This window comes from Petromyzon marinus, chromosome 40, assembly GCF_048934315.1.
Source record: "Petromyzon marinus isolate PM22_M1 ecotype Great Lakes invasive population chromosome 40, UKy_Petmar_22M1.pri1.0, whole genome shotgun sequence".
Lineage (NCBI taxonomy): Eukaryota > Metazoa > Chordata > Hyperoartia > Petromyzontiformes > Petromyzontidae > Petromyzon > Petromyzon marinus.
In genome coordinates, this window is record NC_133706.1 from 405805 (window position 1) to 429676 (window position 23872).

At 46.5% G+C, this 23872-nt stretch overlaps 1 protein-coding gene across 4 annotated transcripts; it reads right to left on the bottom strand.

Annotated features, from left to right (window-relative positions):
- Positions 1–262: 262 nt before the first annotated feature.
- LOC116950726 (myelin expression factor 2-like) lies at positions 263–23872 on the bottom strand. 4 transcript variants are annotated; one of them, XM_032968726.2, is made up of 17 exons: positions 23576–23872; positions 20231–20457; positions 19018–19070; positions 17511–17518; positions 16189–16282; positions 14575–15207; positions 13858–14011; positions 13106–13155; positions 12578–12638; positions 12057–12149; positions 11150–11287; positions 7404–7490; positions 6226–6300; positions 4958–5080; positions 3177–3478; positions 2785–2836; positions 263–2481 (listed from the first exon to the last, which is right to left on the bottom strand). In XM_032968726.2, the coding sequence occupies exons 1-17, from the start codon at positions 23725–23727 to the stop codon at positions 2318–2320; spliced, it is 2466 nt and encodes an 821-aa protein (XP_032824617.2). In that variant the 5' UTR covers positions 23728–23872; the 3' UTR covers positions 263–2317. The 4 variants fall into 4 exon arrangements, with proteins under 4 accessions (XP_032824617.2, XP_032824618.2, XP_075929112.1 ...); XM_032968727.2 differs by lacking the exons at positions 17511–17518; positions 19018–19070; positions 20231–20457; positions 23576–23872 and having other exon boundaries at positions 11150–11284; positions 16189–17502; XM_076072997.1 differs by lacking the exons at positions 6226–6300; positions 17511–17518; positions 19018–19070; positions 20231–20457; positions 23576–23872 and having other exon boundaries at positions 16189–17504.

Sequence of the window (23872 nt, forward strand, 5' to 3'; positions counted from 1 at the left end):
TCTACGTGACTTTAACGAAAGACCCAATGATATGAATTCCTGCAGTCACGAAAGCTTTAAGTCAAGATTTCTGGAATCTGTTTAAGAAAATATATTTACATGTTCATACATGAACCCATACCTTTAATGTATCCAATACTTGCCATCATTCTAAAATATGAAATGCCTCCCAAGGCATGCTAACATGCCACCAAACACGATGGTTGGTTATTCAAACGTGATCCTAGTCAAGTGTGTGGCATGTAAACTCCACTACGAGAACGAAATTTAAAAAAAATTTATTACTAAAACTGACATTTCACACATCATTGCAAACTGGACTCCGGGAACTTAAAATTACTTTTTCAGAACATTCCACATCCTTTCCAAATCAGCTCCTGCAGTACAAATCAGACTTACCATCAAAATAACTTAGATCAAATGAGGGATCGGTCATTTAACAATGGGGAGGAAAAGAGCCATGGCTGCGATTTTAAAACCAAAGCTCACGAGGGAATCTTCCACCGCATGCGTAACATTCAGGTTGCAGCAAACAGGACATCTACATTTGAAGCACGGTCGAAAATATCCCCCGCGACACACATGGTGTGGCAAGGCCTTTAGCCAGCAGTGGATTGACAAAGGGCTGTAACGCGTACAATGGGGCAAGGTGAACGGCTAGAATTGACCAACAGAATGCTTTAAGTCCACTGGAGGTTATTTTTGTCATACCACGTCATCCTACGTTTCAACATAGACCAACGTGCGGCAGACACGAGGCCGTTTTCTCGCTCCCCCCCCACCCCAGCGACTCATTTGAAAAATGCCACCACCTCGGCTGCAGCTGCGCGCAAAAGTTCTGGGGATGCCTGCTGGGACGTCAGAGCCGTGAGCCCCGTGACGTCACGAGAAATGCAATTAGCATTCGGGTCGACTCTGCTTTAAGCGAAACATGCTGGGAGTGCTCCACTTACATTATGAGACCTCCTTTGCCAGTAACAAGATATAGTAATAGGTTTTACCCTTTTAACTGGCACAAAAACTGACACCTTTATTCAAGGCATCATGTTTGCAATAACCACAATACAAGCAGTCAAAGAGTTCTCTTTTGTTTGCATTTTGACTGCATGTGTTGTGGTTAATTGCAAACATGATGCCTTGAATAAAGGTGTCAATTTTTGTGCCAGTTAAAAGGGTAAAACCTATTACTAGTGCTCCACTTCACCGTTTTTTCGTGTTCATCATCAGTCTTTTAAGGTGTCCACACCCTGCACATTTGATGGCAATTCCCAAGCAGAGAAAAGTTAATTATGCAAATTATTTCATATATATTGCACAGCACGTCACTGCAGTGGAAAGGAATGTTAATATTTTGCGGCATTAACTGTTAGGTATGTGTATGTATGTATTACGTATGTATGTAGAACCTCCTTTGCACCGTACGTAGCCAACCATGAGAATCTAAGGTGCGGACAGCAGTTAGGTGTTAAGTTTGCATATTGTCATGCTGCACTAAAATTATAATGCAGTTGTGCAATGAGATGTAAATACAAGCTGTGTGGTATAGCCCATCACCATTAGCGGCAATCCGTAGCTTCTGCAGGATTTATTGTGAAAAGTCCTTGCATGGGGGAGTAATTTATTGTTCATTAACAATTAAAAACCACACCCACCGACTTACATGGGAGGGCCCTGATATATCCGACGGCAAGAGTAAAAAAAATAATCTACGTTATCGAAGCTACAACCCCAATGTACATTAACGGTTTAAAAATAAATGTTTAACAAATAAACACAATCCTGTTTCCAATGCATCGCCAATAAACTGTAAATTACATTTTATTACGATTGTTGGCGAGGTTAATAAGCTATTGAATCGCATTACTAACATCTCTTTTAAACGCAAATTAAAGTCTGCAATTAACTTTCTCGTCTCAGAAAAATCTAGTCCAAATACGTCATCAATTTCTGAGGTGTTTTGAGGTCAGTTGGCACACGATGCCTAACGCTTCGCCTCGCGTGCTGAGACCTTCGCTTCCATGACGGCAAAACGTCAAGAAACCGAGCAGAGCGACATGCGGTACGATCCGAAAACACTTCGTTAAGCAACGCAGCGAAAAACGGCGAAAATCTACAGTAGCTGCGCAGACTAAGTTGGCCGTGTACGGGAGATTCAAGGTCACCACCGCTGGCTGAAGGAAACGCATAAGCTTGCGTCGAGGTCTTTGTGGGGTGGGAGGGGAGCGGTCGCGTTGCAGGCACGGGTGAGATGGTGATGGGTGAGATGGTGTTGTACGAGGGTATGGGGCGACGGGGAGCAAAGGGAGGACGGGGAGACTCAGACGTTTTTGTCGATGCGCACGTCGATTTCACGCCCGTTGATGCGAATGCCGTTCAACATGTGGCAGGCCTTCTCAGCGGCCTCGGGCGAATCGAACCGCACCGTGCCGCAGCCCTTCGACCGCCCGTTCTCCTTCTTGATGTCCGCAAACATCACCTGGCCTGTGGAGAATCGGCGGGGGGGGGGGGGAAGAATTTCAAACACGCAAATTGCATTCGTGGGGACTCTGTAACGCCAACAGGAGCCATTCATTAACCCATCCCTCCGATACGTTTCCGGGTTGTGTTGCGCCCGGCATTATGTCCCCGACGTTTCGGAACACGTGGTACAACCCAAAAACAGAGTGGAGAGCAAGACAACACAATCAGAAAAATGTACGCATCTGGTGTTGTGTTACCGAGATTGAGATGTTAAAAATCAAGAGACATTGGGGAGAATGTGAAAGTCTTGAACAAGGGTCTTACCGCACTGGCTGAAGGTCTCCTTTAATTTTTGCCAACTCAAGTCAAAGGCCAGCTGTGGAGGAGAGATAAACACGGTTACAGTCACTTTACTCATCATATACATTAATATCTCGCGAAAAGCATCAGGGTTAAGAATCCGTTTTATGACATGACCGTTAAATGCATAATAATTACAATGAATTCATATCTCAGGGAATGGAGTCGGTGTCCTAATTTTGAGCGAGTGGCAGTCTTACATTTCAGCACTGTTCATCGCTTGGACAGATATGTAGGTGTTTCTATAATCCACTTGTTGTTTTCGACGCCCCTAAATACAATTAGAAATACCGAAGCCAGCATTAAACCAGCACCGCTCGCTCGTTCTCAATCGCTGCCGCTACTGCGCAACGTACATTCCTGACGAAGATCTGGCACCCGCGGCGGTCCATGCGGTCGAGCGGCATGCCCCCAAGCCCGCTGGCGCCCATGTTGCCCGCACCGCCTCCGTAGCCATCCCTGTCGCGGGGCAGGCCGTAGATCCCGGCACCACCGCCAGCCCCGGAACCGCGATCCATGTCCAGCACCGCGCCCAAGCCGTGGCCGTGGTGGCCCATGCCGGGGCCGCCACCGCCACCACCGCCAACGTTGCCCATGCTGCCCAGGCGATCCATGGAGCTGCCGATGCCGCCCAGGCCCATGCCGCCCATGCCTAGACCTGTGTTCGATTGGGGGGTGGGAATAAGGTGGGATATGTGGCACGCAAGTTAATTATCTTGGGGAGTTTTCTTTCTGGCATCACACCGACACCATGTCCCACTTCCATGTTCACCAATCTTCCCCCTCGCCGTTCAAATACAAATAGGGTTGGTTCACTCATTCTAACACTCCCCTGAAATTATTAGAAATTGTAAATGAGGCAGAATGGTAAACAAAGTAGTAGTAATAATATATGCAAAAGGTGACAGCGAAAGGTGGGTGGACTTGTGAATCAGTCACGTATATACACGCTGCATGTGCCCGATGATTGGTAAACACATCTAAATTGGACACAAAGGCGAAAGCTCGTATATGTGCACCTAACTGTTGCAAATGACAAGATGACAGATTCAACATAAGATCATTAAGATATTAATTTGACGGTGCTCTCTGGATCACATGGAACAAATTGACCAATTACCAGACATATGCAGTGTGTACAAACTTCGTTTGTAATTGGAATTGAGTCAAGTGGCAAATATGCAAAGGACGCTTGCAACAATTTCAGCCCCTCGTGATTCCATGATTTGGCGTAATTCAAGGTCACCATTCAATATTGAATACAAACATGTGGAAAATCGTGACGTTAGTATCAGCAGGGGTCATGTAAATATAATGAAGGTACATGTGAAACTAAAATGACTGATTTTTACACGCGTCATTCAATGCACGTATTACGAGTGAAGGAGAATTTTAATTGTGAATTGATGCATTGTTACACCCCTAATGGACAGGCGTAAAAAAAATGAGTCGTGAGGAATGGCATTTGGAAACCCCTGCTTTGACAGCATAAAGTGGAGGAAGTTTTTTCAAGGTCACGTAAGGAGAGGGAATCTTGGCAGACTTGCTCCAACAGGCCCAAACAAGTTTGAGCAGGTTGTGCTCCGCGAATACACAATATAATTGATAACAGTAGGGCTAAGCGCCCTTGGTGTTTGTAGACAGCACCCTTGATGAGTCGAGGCGAAGCCAAATTGTGCTTTAATGGTTGAAATTATGCCTTTGATGAAATACTGATTGCAATTAAAAAAATGCTGATAAAATTTGGCTTCAATGAGTATTTCTACAGTTTATTGCCATATAAAACATGGATATTTACACCCACAAATCAATGCATATATTAAGCCTGAGAATCAATCCTATGGATGAATCCAGGTATCATTACACCACCGAATATGAATAGGTTCATCGCGTATGACTAAAAGTACCCAAATTACAGCCAATTGGTAATCCACTGCCGGATGATGGTTACCACCACATCGTATCAACCGCGGAGGTTATTTGACCATACTTCACTATGCCAGTTGGGGCAGGTTGAAAGGGAATGCCTTTCGTGGAAGCGAAAGCACACGAGGGTTTTGCCCGGGGGAAATAAACTCCACACGTCACCGAGACTGGGCAACGCGTGGAGGGGTGCGACATAGCGGGCTACACGTACCACCCATCCCCGCTCCCATTGGCACCATGTTGCCTCCCATGTGACCGATCCCTGAGGAGCCCGAACCCATGGATCCGACTCCCATGCCGGCGCCACCCATGCCCACGGCGCCCATCCCGCCGCCTGGAGGAGGGACGCGCAAGACAAAGGGAATACAACGATCACAACACGCAGCCACCCATCCGGATCTCTGGAGCGTGTAAACGTGATGGCATCCAATGGCACTGTACAGACACAGTAAGTGCGGGTTATTTTATAGAGAGGCGGTCCAGTCATAGGCAGAGGAAAATTAAAAAAGGAAAGGTCTCGAGCCTGAAATCTGAAACGGAGGCAGAGGGATTCGACAGCACGGACAGCTGGAGTCAGGGAGGACCACACTGTGGAGGCAACAAAGGAGTATGAACCACCTCTGACAGAGTGACGGTCGACTGTGGGGCATCAACAGCTCTTGGTTGCTGGAACAGTGTCTGGATGGGAGCAGAGTGCAATGGGAGGGGAGGTGTAAGAACGTGAATGGAGGGAAAGAGAGAGAGGGGGAGAGGTAGGTAGGCAAGGAGGTGCGAGAGTCCATGGAGAATCTTGACGATGGCGGGCACCATCCTGAAATTGATCGGGCATTAGGATTGGAAGCCAGTGGAGGGGGACTGGAGCGTGGAGGTGTCATGGTCTCATTTGCAGATGCGGGCGACAAATTAGACCGCGGCATTTTTTGAGACAAGAGATTTGGGGAAGCCATGAAATAAAGGGAGTCAGTCAAGTCAGGGCATGACGACGGCATGGACGAGGATCTCGGCGGCAGCAGCAGCAGCAGGGGTCATAAGGCTAAGGGCAGCTACAGGAGCTGTGCAATCACTAACATCTTGTCCCACTTAGGGGGCAAGATGTGACATCGACATTCGCTGGCAAGATACGTTTTAAGGCATGTAACAATTCGCCTCACCCCCGCACGACTTGAGGAATTGTCAATTTGATATAAGAATCCATTTGTCGCATTACAACTGTCTTGCTTGTGTCGTCTCTATGTTCTGTCTCATTTTATCAATAAGCAAAATGTAGCATTGGCATATGCGCATAAACAGTAAATATTCTATTCTGACATACGCAAAGCACAAGCAGCACACTCTTGAATTCAACATTTGCTTTAAAATGTTGCTGCATTCATCACAAATAGCCCGCAGAGTACTACAATTAAATATGTTAAGTCTTACGCAGCAGCTCGGTTAAGTGTAATTGTACATGTGTTGCCGTCACACCAGTGCCATCCTCACCCATGCCACCACTACTGCCATAGCCTCGGTTCATTCCGAGGTCCCTGTCAAAAACCATGTTGGACTTGTATGAATCTGGGAAAAAGTGCACAACAAAAAACATTAAAAAGGAATGGGGTTGAATATGCTATACCATCACTGTCATTTATAGCCGACAACAATCGTTTCGGTTCCCACAATCCCACACGGGCGATTCCTGCAATTCAAAATGAATGGGAATCTCACAGGGCGTTTGCCTTGAAAGATTATCTTGTGAATCGGACTTAAATAAATACGCTTTTGACGATGTGTAGCTTGGGCAAGTCCGAATGGGTAAGTCCTGTGTATAGCGAGTGGCAGTCGCGGCGGTCCCCAGTGGCCGTTTCGGTGGAAGACCCCGATAGTAGCCAGGTGGTACCCAACCAAAATCGCCATTCCAATTAATTACATAAGCATCGGCCATACATTTCAATGGCGATTCCACGAAACCAACTAGGCCCCACAAAATAAGCCCTCCCCCCGTCCTGCCTTGAATGCCACATTGGGTTTGGTGTGAATTCGAACCAGAATCAGCCTATGTATTTATACTAGAGGAATCCGATGAGCTATAAAGCTCTTTTTCACAGATGTTCAGTATGGGCAGAATCAATTCTGTGCACCAAGCATCAGCCAAACGTTCAAATCCAGTTTCTTGTCAATACCAGCCAGCTGGTATCAACTTAGATTCCAGCTGGCCAGTATAAACACCAATTTGTAGGTCACCGGTATGAACCAGAATTTTCACCAAAACATATGGCCCATGTCGATGTTAAGCATTTCAATGGTTAATTTGATCTATAGCAGCCAGCTAGAATCATGGTCGATTCCACCTGGACAAGAGACACCCAATTTCAGCTAGTTGATACCAGCCAACCAACATTTGCAAGAATCGCAATTGAAATGTATTGACAAGGCATTGGCCATGTGTTTTAATGTTGATTCCATGTGACGAGCAGAGACCCACAGATCCTGCCATCGTACCTGAATATCAAGCCGAGCTCCTCCACACCCTCTCGTCACGATGCCACAATTCTACAAATCCCATGAGGAACCGTATTCCATCCAAGGAATGTAACCGATGATTCCAGGCTAGGAAACATGAGACTATACCAAAGCGTAGCGGTCTCTAAGAACACCCGTGACCGATTGTTTTAGCTCACCTCCCATGCCGAGGCCTGTGCCAGTCGGCAAACTGCTAGGCATGTTGCTGCCCATGCCACCCCGGTAGGCATCCATGCCACCCATTCCTGCGGGAGACAACGGGTTGTAGTCGACACTCAGAAGGATTCTGTTTGCTGTCGAGGTTATTTACACATTAGAAATGAAAGTACAGAAGATGTTTGAATATCACAGGTTTATCGCTCACGATCTCAACCTGTCGCGGGCAACTTCTATCAATTATAGCTATCGCTCGGGTTAGTTTTCGTATTTCTCGGGTATGCTGTACCCAGAAGTAACATATCATTAGCGGGTAGCGTGGTGCGGCGCAGGGGAGGGACACGAGGCAGTCAGTGGCACCACCGTAACCTTTACAGTGCAAGCAGACAGACCCCACCCCGCCCCCTGTATAGCCTATTACCAGACTGTTGCGAGCAAGTGCTGTTTGCGAACACCTATGAAGGCCGGCATGGCACACGAGGGGGTGGGTGGCCAACACCACGCCCGGCCGCCTATGTCTCACCAGTGGCGACATGTACACATCGCACCAGGTGCTCATTTGAGGCCGAGACGACATAAGGGAGGTCCAGGACAGATTCAGATAATCGTCACTGGTGTTGGACGTGAGCGGGAATGGAACTTGGGTTGCCAGGTTCATTGCGCAGCACGTTAACCATAGCACTACCGTTCCCACTCGTGGAAAAACGCACGCGCCCACTTTGGATCATCGTTGCTAAGTACAGTATTTATTCAGTATGTGTACTGCTATTTATTGTTGAGGAATGTTTTTTCATAGATTGTTTACATGTTTATTTAATATTCTTGGTTCTTTCGGAAAAGTCACGTAGAAGGGAAACAATAAAATAATAAAAATATAAAACAATAAAATTCTCACGACGTTTCGACTGCAACACAAGCAATCATCATCAGGTGTGAAAACCACAGCAATATTTTTTTTTTAAAGTGGCGGGTTTTTTTAACATTAGCACCATGGAGAGCGATTTGGCAGTTATTCAGATGGACGGGTCCATCTATGTTTGGAAAAGAGGAGGGGGGAGACGAAAATAATGGATGCGGTCTGAAAGCCACCGTAAGCGTGAACAATCAATTAAGACCCGAAATGGTTGATCAAATCCTTCCAATGATTGCTAAGCCAGAATCCATCTTCTCGGTTGAAATTGTCTCTGTGTTTGTATATATGGATAGCCTCATGAACGAATCTCTCATGGTAGCCAGATGGCTTGCAGAGAACCTCTGTCTTGGAGAAGTCAATGTCATGTGAGCCTACTGAATTATAACAGTGATCTGCCACGGCCGAGGTGTTGGTCCTACCGTGTTTTAGGTCTGCTTTGTGTTCACGAATGCGGTCCGAGACATCTTTTACAGACGGAACCAGATCACGGATTTTATGTAATGTGTTGAATCGGACCTGGATCTTGTGTTTATTCAAGATTTTGGAGATCTGTTTTGTGATCCCCGCAATGTAGGGTAAAGTGATGGTTTTGAAAGGCTCCTCAAGAAGGTCCTTCTTCATGGTTGGAGTGATAGCTTTGTAGATTGTGTAGTCGGAGTAACCATTAGCCTTAAGAGCTTGGTGTACGTGCATGAGTTCACTGGCAATGTGTTCCTGGTCGGATATGCATTGAGCTCTATGGTGGACAGTTTTGATGAGGGAATTCTTCTGGGTTGCATGGTGGTGAGAATCCAGTTTCAGGTAAGCATCCGTATGGGTAGCTTTCCTGTAGACAGAGTGGCTCATTGAACCATCAGGTCTCTTTTTTATTAGGACATCCAATAAAGGTAGCTTGCCATCTTTCTGGAAAAATTTGAGACTGATGCCATCCAGACTGCCACTCTGCACCCAACCTTATGGAAGAGGTACGTGGATGACACTTTTGTCATCTGGCCACATGGCCGGCCTGCTCTAGACCATTTCCTCGACCACATCAATTCCATACACCCAGCCATCAGATTTACCATGGAAGTCGAAAAAGATGGCAAGCTACCTTTTTTGGATGTCCTAATAAAAGAGACCTGATGGTTCAATGAGCCACTCCGTCTACAGGAAAGCTACCCATACGGATGCTTACCTGAAACCGGATTCCCACCACCATCCATCCCAGAAGAATTCCCTCATCAAGACTCTGCACCATAGAGCCCAATGCATATCCGACCAGCAACACAGCCAGTGAACTCAAGCACGTACACCAAGCTCTTAAGGCTAATGGTTACTCCGACTACACAATCCGCAAAGCTATCACTCCAACCATGAAGCAGGACCCTCTTGAGGAGCCATTCAAAACCATCACTTTACCCTACATTGCGGGGATCACAAAAAAGATCTCCAAAATTTTGAATAAACACAAGATCCAGGTCTGATTCAACACATTACATAAAATCCGTGATCTGGTTCCGTCTGTAAAAGATGTGATTCCAGACACACAGTACCGTGGCGTCTACAAACTAAGTTGCCTCTGTGGTAGTAGTTACATTGGAGAAACCAAACACATGTCTCAGACAGCATCCGTGAACACAAAGCAGACCTTAAACACGGTAGGACCAACACCTCGGCCGTGGCAAATCACTGTTATAATTCAGTAGGCTCACATGACATTGACTTCTCCAAGACAGAGGTTCTCTGCAAGCCATCTGGCTACCATGAGAGATTAGTTCATGAGGCTATCCACATATACAAACACAGAGACAATTTCAACCGAGAAGATGGATTCTGGCTTAGCAATCATTGGAAGGATTTGATAAACCATTTCGGGTCTTAAGTGATTGTTCACGCTTACGGTGGCTTTCAGACCGCATCCATTATTTCATCTCCCCCCTCCACTTTTCCGAACATAGATGGACTCGTTCATCTGAATAACTGCCAAATCGCTCTCAGTGGTGCTAACGTTAAAAAAAACGCCACTTTTTTCAAATTTTCTTGCTGTTTTTCACACCTGATGATGATTGCTTGTGTTTCAGTCGGAACGTCATGAGAATTTTATTGTTTTTATATTTTTATGATTTCCCTTCTACGTGACTTTACCGAAAGAACCAAGAATATAAATCCCTGCAGTCACGAAATCTTTAAATCAAAAATGTTTATTGCAATTACTTAGTTTGGAGTTTATTTTGCATGCATTACAGTTATTATTTCAATTGTAATGTCTATTTTTGGTTGCCTGTACCTAGCCCCCATTATATAGGTAGGTATTGAATGTCGCGGGTTTTTTGCTTTCGCGGTACTTTCCAAGACGGTAACCCCCATTAATATTCAAGGGTCTCTTATCCTGAATGTCAAGTATTAACATAAACTAGTTTTGCTGTGTTCGAGCTTCTACGTAAGTTTTGGCAAATCCTGTGTGCATCTCATGCTGCCCCCTCACCACCCGGATACCACCGACAATCAATTATTAATTTTCAAACAATCTTAAGCGTGTATCAGAAACCAAATAATATATTTTAAGTGATGTTTACGCAAAGCGTTTCAAAAAGAAGTGATGCAAATATAGATACATGGCTGGTTATCGACTGATTAAAGAATGGCAGCCAAAGGTCATATGCCCAAGATAATAGAGATTGAATGACAAAAGTGCACAGCAGTTAGAACGAAAGAACATGAAAGATGTCTACTGCTTGGGGAGAACTTCCTCCAGCAGCCTAGATTGTGCCGCCGCTGTTGCCGATGATGGCGAAAGTGGTTTGTTGCATGGAATGCCAGTGGTTGCGAGTCAGCAAATGTGCGATGCCTCACCCCCAAGCTGACCCAAGCCGCCTGCATTACCCATGCCACCCAGGCCGCCGCCATAGCCTCCTCCACCAGAGCCAGAGCCCCCACCAAGGCCGCCCATCCTGTCCATGGCTCCATACCCGGGGCTAGAGTCAAGGCCTCCTCGAATAAAAAAACAGGCAAGCAAACGATGCATTGCAACAGTTGCAACGTGACACCGAACACACGATGGACCAAAATTTAATTAACCGAGATGAACATGCATATGGTGGTTGTCCTCAACTCCGGTTCGGGTGAGCTGATCATCCCACAAAGCAATAAATTAATAGATGACCTCCCCTGGCAATTGTGTTGTGTCAGGCCCATCTACCCACCCCACACTCCATCATTCACTCACTCACTGAAATATAAATTCCATTTCCTGGCCACCATTATAAAGTCCAGCATATTTTGGATGTAAAAAAATATATAGAATATTTATTTATTTAGCGTTTTACTAAAATGGACAATTCATTGGCAGTCTATGACTAAATCAAACGAAATTCGCTCGGTCTTCTCAGACATCGGAAGCCAAGCGAAGTTGAGGCCCGAATAGTGGTTTAAATCGGTGAACAAAATGCGCAACATTTTGTTATAAGCTACTGCAGGGCAACAGGGTGGGCAGCAGATAGTGCAGCAAAATGCATTGTGCGTATACACTCCTACATCTATGCTCCCTTGCCTTCACCAACCCGTACCAACCAGCCTGACAGTATGGTCAATTAACTTACATGACCCGAATGGCGATGGGGGACCTCCTCACCCAGTAGTGCATTTACAAAAGGGCTTCACATTTACATATTACTTATTAACAGTTGACAATGTTGTTTCAGCCACCGAGACATAACACCAGTATGCGTGTGCACAGGTACGCGCGAGTGTGGTTCCTCACCTGCAGGCCCAGCACTTCCCATGGAGCCAATCCGAGTCGCGTCAATCGGTTGACCTCCGGGACCCAGGCCCATGCCAATTCCGCCAAGCCCATCTGCGAACACACACAGCATGTGCACACACGTGCGCTGATAAGACTGTTGAAATTGAAAACGGTCCAGAGTTCATCTACACGCAAATTTCTGCAAGAAAACATGGGTTCAAATAAAAGGCCCATAGACCAGGGTGTGTTCGACATGTGAAACAGGCACTTGTCTGTGCATTGTTTTATATCTTTATTGTTGTATTTGGAGGGAAAATGTGAGCAAGGCTTTCTGCATAAAGAGCAAAGACGAATGATTCGTATGACCGCTGTAATGACACATCAGTTCAGTATACCCGCTCCAATGCTGCGAAATGTGTGGCATGCATGATACAAACAGCACCGCCACAGATATAACTAAGAAAACACAACGGAAAATACACACGCAATTTCCCAGGTGTTTGCGCACCTGGCTTTTTCCAATTAACACAGGTACATACGGGGAAGCTGTGCTTGCTTGTCAGCTGGGAGGAAGTCGTCCTTGGGCAGCGAGCGGTCATCCTAACAGAGGAAAAATTATAACCTATCGTGAGCCATTGTGTATCGCAGCTGGTTAAAGTACACGTGACAAAGCAGAAAATAATACAAGGACTGTATAATGCTATGTAATGCTTTCAAACGAGCTTTTGTCCCTCTTAAAATATTTAATAATCGATAATATTGCCTTTTAAGCCACACGTGTTGATATCACACATGCCATGAGTACGTTATGGGCAGGGGCGAGTGTCCACATGTCGAAGTCATTTCTTTATATGAAAAGGCGTGTCCCATAATCGCCGTTTTGAATCACGCATTAGCCTGCCCAGTTTTCTACAAGGAAAATGCCAAAGATGCACAAAACATTCAACAAAAAAATGCAATCAAGTCGAATCATCTTTACAAGATGTATCGTTGCAGATGTACAGCTAAAGAATGAATGTTTTCAAAACTTAGTTGAAAAGTGTTCATAAAAATTAAATAAAACTTACCATCTTAACATGCATCTGCCGCTCAAAAAGCAACTGACCGTTGAACATCGCTGGTAAAGAAGGTTAAGGAAAACACGGAGCAGCGCTAAGAATATCCAACACAGCCTCATCTTGCCATCAGTCTTCATATCACCTGCAATACTCATAATAGTCGCTTGCAGTTCAATGCGACCGTTTAGCACTCGCAACCTAAACGTCACACGAATAATAATTATATTTAAAGGATCAATTAATTTAAAAACTTGTTTTTGTTACACCTCATTTGTTCTGACCGTTTATCTCAAGGAAATGTTACGGTGCGAAGTTCAACATACACACACGTCAACATTTGAGGGTTAAGAAACCCCACCCAATACCAATATCCGCCATTCACCACTGAGGGTGAAGTCACCACGGTGCCTGTGCCAGGCCAGGTGCGCTTTGAGGCCATGTGAAGTGTCTTAAGGCTCGCTAACAGGAGGTCTCAGGACAGTCCCAGGAGCCATGGGTTGACTGACTGAGATGACTGGTAGATGCACCCCGACTGTCAACTTGCTGCATTTTAGCCACGCGGTGCTCCGCTCGTTGCGAGCGCTCCTCTGCCCTCCGTTGTTGCTGGAGGGCAACTCCCTCCAATTGCCCAGTAGCATCCTTCACAAGCCTCCTCCATAGAGGCCGATCTTGACAGCCACCACCACTACTACCTACAATGGAGCATGAAGCCCTGTTCCCTGCCCCGTGCCCATGCCGCGAGGGACGCTGTGAGAGGATACAGATGGCCTGCAGCGCCTCCACGGGCTGCTCGTAGATAATGACGCCCATGCCGCGGCTGCGGCCTTCTTTGTCCTCCTTGATCTCGGCGCGCTTCACCACCCCCGCCATGCCAAACACCTCCTTTATCTTCTTCCAGCCCACCTTGTAGTCCAACTGCAGAAGGGAGGGGTCGGTACATGCATTGGTCACAAGTCTAGACACAGTGCGCACAAACATATTTGGTGAAGCGTTGGCAATAATTCCAAAAAGGACATTCGTCAAAGGGTCTAGAAACACGATCGAGCTTCTCCGGCTCGGCATAGAATCAGATTATTTACTGGAGGTATCCGATGAGCTATAAAGCTCTTGGGGCACAGCCACTCTCAAAGCACCGGGTTATTTTTCCACTGCAAAAACGTAGCCGTGACAAATTTAATAGGTAAAGTGAATATTTGGTGCGCCACAAATGGTACCTTTTTCTAATTTGGAGCTCATGCCACCCATTCCAACATAGATCTCTTTTTGTGAATAACAGTTTCTCAGGGCAGCTAGGTAAGTTTAAACCTGTTTTGTCTGCAGGATTTGGGCAAGACACGAGTGAAATTGCTGGAAATTGTTTCCAGAGAGCTCAGAAACATTAAATGAATTGATACATGCCTAATAAACAGGCGCGAGACAGCGCACATGCGGTTCGTTGGGTTTATGGTAGCCGAGTGGGGGCATCTCCCGCAACTTACGTTTGTCACAAAGACCGTGGTGCCGAGGCGGCCCGACTGCAAGGCGTTAAGGAGCTCGGGCGGGATGTTGGGGTTGTTGCGCATGCTTATGGGGATGTTGACGGGGCCCCCACTGCCCGAGGACGGCAGCTCCGTACCCATCCCGGCGCCGGGCCCGCCCCCGCCCATGCCGGAATGGCCCCCCAGCGGTCCGCCCATGCCGGAGATGCTGCCCATGCCGCCCATGCCGCCGGGCCCATCCATGCCGCCCCTCATGCCCCCGCCGGGCCCCGACATGGGCATGGGGCCTCCCATGATGCCAGGTCCGCCCATCCCACTCATTCCACCCATCCCGCCCATCCCGCCCATGCCTCCGGGGCCTCCTATCCCTCCCATGCCTCCGGGGCCTCCCCCCATGCCGCCGGGGCCTCCCCCCATGCCGCCGGGGCCCCCCCCCATGCCGCCGGGGCCCCCCCCCATGCCGCCGGGGCCTCCCCCCATGCCGCCGGGGCCTCCTCCCATGCCGCCGGGGCCTCTGCCCATGGGTGGCCCCATCATCATCATGTCGTCATGCCTGGGACCCATGTTCCCGGCGGGGCCCATGCCGCCACCCATCTTCTGAAAGGCCCTGCGAGCCAGCTCCCCGTTGGGGTCCTGTAGAGATGCGCACATGCCGATTGACAAGGAGGCACACAAACTGTTTAACAGAGGGAGGTGGGGCCTTAAAAATGCATATATTGCTGTATCCTTCACATCAGGGCCCGATTGTCTTAAAATGAATTATATAAAACCCCATGTAAAATAACAAGGTTTAAAAAAATTAGTGCCCTACATTTGCATGTTGGGCAAGATTGATTTTGCACGCAGGAGAAAAATGGTGTACAGTAACACTCAGATTTACACCCTCCTGATTCACATACTTTTGCTATAATCTACAACTTATTTATGCCCAATCCTATTTTAAGCACCATGCACCTCGCCATAATGTACTCCAGATTTACGAACTTAGCCATTGAGCCCCAATGTTTTACGTTCCATGGCAAACATTCAGGTGCCAAATGCCCCGAGGCGCCCCCAAAAGTATCCCTGACTGGCTATAGCCCCCTTCATGCGCACTCCATTAATATTTTTCCCCCACACACCATATTGATGAGGACTATTTGTACAAGTGCAAACAATTTGTTTACGATTAACTAAAAATACATAGTATAACAAGGTAATATATCTTAATATATCAATAATATACACTTACTTTTCATACCGATGGTTGTACAGCATAGATGCACAATGGGTTACCAAGCAGCCCGTTTAGGTATTTGTACGTTACAATCCACCAAACATCCTTCGATTTAAGTACTTTCGATTTATGTTCTGGTTTTCAGAAACGCATCCTAGACGTAAACCGGGGTTAATGCCTGTACATGAAGAAAAGTCTGCATACGAGAGTTCAAGAACTCACTTGCTGTACTGCCACCTCTTAAGCCACGGTGCGACCCAGTGAGGGTTTGGAGTTTCACAAATCTACATGACACGCTGACCACCCCCCTTGCTTCCAAACCCCTGGAATAGGAAGTGCATCACCGTGCCCATTATGAACCCCACAGGCCAGGCCCTCCAACCCAAAGGAACACCAACCTCTTTGACATTGAGCGTGCGGCCATCAAGCAGGTGTTTGTTCATGATCTCAACAGCCTTCTTCACGTGGTCTACGTCCTTGAACTCCACGATGCTGCAAAACGCCACAGCAACGTCAATGTACAGGACAGAGCCCCGTGGCTCCGTGGTGCGTGGACAGTCGAGGCACTTTGTGCTCACGTGCGCAAACGCCGGTTCAGTAGCTAAATAAGAATGTTGAGGTCTCCTAGCCATAACAGAGCTCCAGGACAGTAGTTTTGCTATTCCTCCCTTGCAGGTGCACAAACTAGTGGTTTACTATGTCATCCATAGTTTGTAAATAGGCTGTAAACTGGAGCCATAACTTTTTTCTTCATAAATTGGTCACACAATGGTATGTCGAAAATATGGCGAGATGAATGATCTGTAACATTATTACATTTGCACTCTCTCCACACCCAGACAATCTTAAGATTAAACTAGCGTGAAAATAACCAATGCAGTCTAATAGTCCTAACATAATTAAAAAATGTCCCTTCATAACCTCATATTGTTGCCTGCTCAGAAAAAAGGTCCCGTCTTCATACTGTAAGCCAAATGTATATATTTTTTAATCACGACCTAGTATTAATAATGAAGGTGGCAAGTATTTTTGTTCATCCGTGTACATCAGTGCCAAGAGTCAATTCGTTTTTTGTTACGTGTGCTTCTCACCACCTTGGTTTTAGAGTCCTGTGGCCCAGTCTACAAAGAAACATACCGATTCCCTACCATGCGGTGTTACATTACAATCAACAATCCTTACCGTGCTCATCACGCAGCACCTGGTTCCCAATCCTTGAAACACCAACGTTCAAAAATAGGGGCAGACTGACCAGGGCATGAGATGTGATATATGCAAGCTATATTATACACAAATGGTGCTTATAAATTCTAGCTATGTGGGTTGACAGGAGATTCAAGGTTTGCTTTGTGGTGTAGGTGGCTTAGGGGGCTAAGACTCTTTCAAGGTGCTCGAGGTAATACCACTGATGTCCTGTGTTCAAATCTGGCCAGCCACATATGATTAAACCATGTTCAGGAGAAACAAGCTGATGGTCTAATCCTGGTCAGCAATTATTGGCTCCAAGAAACACAATATTAAATGTGATTTTTACATTGTTTTTTTTAGCCTGTGACAAACATCATTCAAGCAGAGTACGTAATAAAATGTAGCACCCCTGTGTAGACAAGAGGAAAATCATGCGAAATCGAATCCTTTCTTATGGCATAGACAATAACTGGAATATCATTATATGGTGGGGGGGAAGACATTTAATGCGTGCGGTGCGTATAAAACTCACCCGCATCCCTGTGGCAGGTATATAAATGGGAAAACGATAGTGGGGGGGACAGGAAGGAGGGGGACACAAATGAGAAAATTAAGACTTGCGGCACAGGCGAGAATCACGGGCAATCACCCACCCAAGGACTGCTGCAGACAATGAAAACTAAAACACAACGAACATTACACATGCACAATGACCTCTTTCAAGGGCAAATTCATTTTAAACTTTTGTATTTGCTTTTAGGAAAATGTACAGCTTTTCTTAGGAGTTAAATGCAATCAGAAAGCAACTTTATAAGAATAGAAATTATTCAACAATTTAATAATCAAATCAGGAAGACAATGATCAATTAGAAATCTGTGCTTTGATAAAAAATATAAATAGTACAGTTGAACCTGCTTAAACACTTGGAGCAAGGATGAGAAACCCTTTAAGGGCTAATTTTATATTTAAACAGGTGTTTAAATTGCACATTAAATGTATACAGCTCATTACTCACGTTGCTTACGATGTCATCAGGCCTACATTCAACATGGAGGTAAGGCAGCTCACGATACAGGAAAACCCACCTTTCTTGGTCATCCATTCACGGCTATGCACTACGAAATGACTGCGCAAGTTGCCTATCTGTGTAGAGATGAGGCTTATTTATGTGCAATGCAGGACAGTAATAAGCCGCAGGCATCTTCGAAAATGCATTGACAATAGTCAAGAGCAGACCAAGGCCACCCGATACCATAGATAGCAAAGATCTTACTCCATCACGAGAGAGAGAGATAATAGCCAGAGCTCCATAAAGCTGGTTCCACTGTACAGGAGTAATTCAAAACAACGCATTAATTCCAATTTGCTCTCAAGAGATCTGCTTCACCAACATGGAGTTCACCAGACAGTACTCAATCACAAGCAGATCACAGCTGCCAATTGCACCCAACCCCCCTCAACTCAAGAAAGCCTGTGACCATCAGCAGTTTCTGATAAGGGGGGGGGTGTATTCTTCCAAGCCTCAATTCATGGCTTTGCCCCCTACCTGCAGTACGCCGTTGTGCCACTTCCACGAAAAGCACCTTGTTTTTGACGTGTGCCACCAACGCTAGTCCATTCCAAATGTCGACAGCGCGCGTGAAACAGGGGCGTTCATGCCGAGTGTAGCGTTGACTTAAAAAATTAAGAACTTATTTCTCTAAATATCTTGAACCCGCTGTTGTTGACCAACTGAATGTTTTCTGCTCAGATGACTGGTCAGACAAGAGGACCAACTTCAGGATGAGAAAGTCACAATGTAACGAGGAAACATGAACTAATTTCCCACCGAGCAATACACTTTGTGGAAGGAAACTCACAATTTTGAGCAGAGATTTCTCTGCACTTACACGAAATGGCCCGTGAGTTACGGGAACACAATTCCCACTCGGTGCAATGAAGAGTAGTGAACCGACGCAACAAGGTGTAGAGGGGATAATAAAGTATATAAGAAGCTGCGATGGTTTCTGGATTACCCAGAGCAGCCACCACCACTTACCCTGGACTTTCCTTCTGCATCCAAAAACAGCTCCACGTATGTAACCTCACCCACTACAAACCAGATCCATCGGAGGAAAAGAGCCAGAGAGTAGCACACACGGACACATCAGCACCAAGCCACAGCCCTCTGCAGGCTTGGCTCAAGCTCGAGTAAAAAGTGGGCAGATAATGAATCACCTGGGGATGAGACAACTGTTCAGCCAAACGAGAAACCACCTCCGTAGCCCAGGGCCTGCCACTCAAGCGGAAAAACCAACTGAAGGCACGGGCGCTCATCGCTGCTGATGTCAAGTCACAGCATTGGCCACTTCTTTTTAACCCAGTTCTGTTCAGGTTAGTTTCACAAACAGCGAATCTACAATAATACAAATTCAGAGCCCCAAGATCAACAATAACTTTCAGGCGGTCACCAAGACCACAGAGGCCGTTTTACCCACCATCCCCATCATTTTTGAGATTCTTATACCTCAAAGAGAATCTCAAAGCAACCTTTGCAAATGGAGAAGTACAATGGTGACGCCGCTGATCCAATTAAGTGAAAAAGTTCACACAGGAAAACCCGACATAACAAAATAATGAAATCCTTGCTAACGTTCCATTATGAGCGAGTGGGAAGAAGGGATTATCAGTAGCCATCACATTGATTATAAACTGTCACAAGTGCCACTTTGGGAAGCAGAATGCCTGCAACACTCGACCACAACAACTGCAGTCCACCTGTAGGCAAAAAAAAGGCAATCATCCGTTACTTCTCGGAATGACAGCGTGCAAAAAGCAACCTTCCACCCCTCGGGGCCACCAGGCCCACCCACCCCACACACCTCACCACCACAATATCACTGCCAACAAACACCAAGTGGTCTTATTCGCAGCTCAGCAACAGAGCTGCTTACACCAACGTCAAACAAGACTTCCTCAACCACTGCCAAATCCAAACCCTGCTGCAGCTCAATAACACAGCACAACTGGTGGCTAATGTCTTTTTAAAACCCCTGCAGCATTAAACGTGGCACAAAAACCACAGCACGTCAACGCCCTCAAAAGGAACTGCGTCCACCACTTTGGGGGGAAGAGAGCTCAGAAATGGCCACTCCTGGAGTCTCTTTCCTGCCGAAGTCTAAGGGGATGTCAGTGCGTCGTCTGGTCACATCATTCCAGTCAGGGGCCATCGGGGGGATTGTGCAGTAGTAGCATCATCTGTCCCGCCGCACCTCTCTCGCGCATCAGGTCCTTGATCGACTGCCACTTCATCTCGTAGGGGATGTTGCTGATGTAGATGCGGTTGCCCGTGCTCCTGCGGTCCATGGTGCGCCCTCCACGGGGCCCACGGCCAAATGGCTCAAAGCGGTTCATGCGGTTGTACGGTTCGAAGCGGCCACCGCGACGCCCGCCGCGATCCTTTTTCGTGTCCTTCTGCACATCCTTCGACTTCTGGCTGCTGACGATAACAAAGGCAGTGGCGCACAAACAGAATGGTGATCAATAGAGAAGGAAATATCCCAAAAAAGAATACCACTTGACTATTAAATGCATAGACGTGTCAGAGATCCGGTGACATGTGCATGACAATGAAAATACATGATCTAGGAAACTATTTACAAAGGAAATTAGTTTTTTGGATTTGATTTCCTCTATTACAAACGAGTGAAGGGAAACATTCATCACCTGTTTACGGTAGTGAACCAGTGGTGTAAATTCTACATTCCTATGGTGAGGCACTTAACAATCAGACAACCACCCTACACTTCTCAAAACATTTTATTTCATTCATTGACTTTGTAAGGATGAATGGTGGAGTTAATATTAAATAGAAATTTAAATGCACAACCTGCCAATTTCGAGCTAAGCACACTTAGCAACTACTATAAATTTGTCCAAATTGAATCAACATAAAAATGCAAATTTTCGAAAAAAATTCCATAAGAATATAAGTTTCAAGCAATGCCCCTTCTTCATAGAGCATGAAAAGGGTCATTGCCCAAATTATAATCAAATTTATGAAAAAAATTAGGACAATGGTCTTGAGGAATGTGTTGAGTTTTTATTTTGTTATTGTGTTTGTGCACCACCGTAAATGCAGCATCATCAAAAAAATGCTCTTCATAATATTACATCAATTCATTTGCAGTTAAGGTAGAATGTAAAAGGAAAAACATTTGGGCGACAGACTCTTCGCCACCTCGAGTCCAGATGGACATTGCAAACACCGTATGGGTTTTAACTCATTCTGCTTGATGTGCCTTGCTTACGAATAAAACTACATTCGGCGAGTCATGACATCCATTTATTTTATTAAAGCAAAAGCTCTGTTTATTATCCGGCACTTGACCACCTGGAATGCTGTATTAACCGTCACGGACGGCAAAACAAATCTCCCTTAACTCATCCAGAAAACTGCGACAGCCATCCGGCTCATTACAGATCTGTCGTTTATGGTGGCGCTCGCGGCAGTCGGTACATACAGTACTCATGTGTATTGTACTCTTATTAAACGGCTACACTGCTTCTCAACAAACTTAGAATACTCGACAACCGACGAGCGAGTACCGCTGCAACAGTTTATTTCTCTTATACCGTAGTTAAAATTGCAGATTCGGTTTCTTTCATGAAATGTTTAATGTACTTGGAAAATTTGGTGAACCGGCATATTTGATTAATCGGCACCCTCCATTCCCCATGGATGCCTATTGAGAGTAGTCACTGGAGCTACGCCACTTTTAAATAATCTTGATTGAAAACTAACTTCTTGAGAACTGCTTTTTGTGTGTAGTTGGTCGTCCTACCCTCCTCACACCTCGGATTAGGGCGGTCGGCTACATACCGGTCAAAAGCTCAACACGCGTAACATAAATTTTGCTGTATGATTTTTGTTTATCGAGGAAAGCATTAGTCTCAAGAGTTTTTTTTAGGAGGATCCTACCAAGTTTTTGCATGCGGGGGCAATGCTTGTTAACTTATCAAATTTGGATCTTAACGCTAGAAGACGATGTGATATTTAACGTCTGCTGGGATGCAGACGGTATTTCATGGTAAATACACCGGCTGTAATAACCAGTGCGGCCGTTGGATTTGAACCGTAAATCACTGCAACAAGACGTGAACGCGGCGTGCCGATCTCGTCAAGGAGCATGACCCATCCACGCAAACTCCGGTCATCCTCGCAGCGGCTTTTGGCCAACCATCGAACAAAGGACCGCCACCGCATCGTGCGCTTTCCAAAGTGCGCTTCTGCGGCCCTCTGGAACGCTCTTCCTTCCGATATTTGGAAGCCACTGGAGCTGTGCACTTTTAAATTTGAATTGAAAACTAATTTCTTTAGAACTGATTTTGTTGTTTAGTTTCCCGTCCTTCCCCCGCAACTCCCGATTCGCACGGTTGTCTACGTACGGTGCGAAACGAGTTTCAACATATTGTACCATACCATCCCGTTGTCCACATTTAGAAGCAAAAATCGCTCTGGAAGGCTCTGTAGTAGTTTCAAATAGACGCTTCGCTTTCCACAACTCAATAATTGCTGAGATGACCGAGGATAAAGTAGGTTTAATTTTGAGAAGCCTTTTCCCAATGACTGTAAACCTCACAACCAATAGCTCACGCCTTACACACAACCATTTTACTAATTCAGTTGGACAAGGCCTTCTTCGCTACACGTTGCTCGTCGTATGGCGGATGAATGGTGCAGCAAATAGGTGCGCGTACATAGAGGTACAATACAACAAAGAATCCTGCTGCACCGTCCTCTAATGCAACACAACTTCGACCCAAGCAGAAGTCTATAGCACATACAGTACAGCATTGTGAACGGTCGCCCGTCCAAGCTCAATAAAAAAATATTTAAATAGATGAGTGTAGTGTCTTATACTACATTTTGACTTTCGGCCCCAATGAGTTCTGGGAAGGTTTAATTGGCGGTATCCCGATTAAAACAAAACAGATTGAACATTCACGAAGAACGTTATCGTGGCCACTCTGAGCAAGTTAACAAATGCGTTTCCTCTCCATTCCCGCGTGTGGCAATGACATGGGAGATAATGCTTACATCGTGTTCCGCTCGCCACGAGAGTGCTTAGAGACCTCGTGCAGCTTTGCCGTGCCCCCGTTGAATGAGCGCACTCATTTCAACGGGGGGCATGCGGTTCATAAGTGTACATTGGGTTGCGAGACTGTTGCGTTCTCGTGTTGGCCCACCTGTTAATTCGCGCCGCCTTCAAAAAAAAACTAATGCCACAACCTTGGCGAAACGGACGCCGTCAATTCGCAACCAGATATAACCGACGAGAGGCAATTGTTGGCAATAGCCGCGCACGCGAGCGCCGGCTGCGAGGTAATTCGACTTGCGAAGACGAAGAACCACCACCACGCGTGTGCGTCTTGTGGCAATACCCAGACTAACAAGAGCGAGGAGGCATTTGGCGGCAAACGCGCGGCGACACGAGGGTGCCCACACGGCTGCGGGCCGCCGCCGCCACCCCCCACTCCTCGTGGCGCCACACGACGCGAGGCCCTCATTGACACCAGAGGGGGGGCCCTTCGTCGTGGCCGGGCGCGCTGCTCACCCGTTCTCCTTCACGTCCCTCGCTTTCGCCTCGTCCTTGGGGCCCGCGGCGGCGGCGGCGGAGGAGGCGGTGGTGGTGGCGGCGGCGGCGCCGGCCGTCGTGTCCGCATTGTCCGCCCCCTCCTTCTTCAGCGAGGTGTCGACGTCCGACATTCTGGCGACGTTTAAAGCGGAGCAAAGAGAGAGACGACGACGAGGAGGAGGACCACGAGGAGGACAACGAGGAGGAGGAAGTTGGAGCGCGAGGGCCGCAAAGCACAAGGGGAAGATGGCGCCGCCGTCTCCCGCCCAGCGGGAA

Bases quoted from the DNA above. Each gene is read 5' to 3' on its own strand.
- LOC116950726 (XM_032968726.2), bottom strand. From the start codon at position 23,727: ATGTCGGACGTCGACACCTCGCTGAAGAAGGAGGGGGCGGACAATGCG. The intron at 19,071-20,230 runs GTGCGGCGGGAC...TCTGGTTTGTAG, and splicing joins GGACCTGATGCGCGAGAGAG to TGGGTGAGGTTACATACGTG. The intron at 7,491-11,149 runs GTGAGGCATCGC...TGTCTCCCGCAG, and splicing joins CGGCTTGGGTCAGCTTGGGG to GAATGGGTGGCATGGATGCC.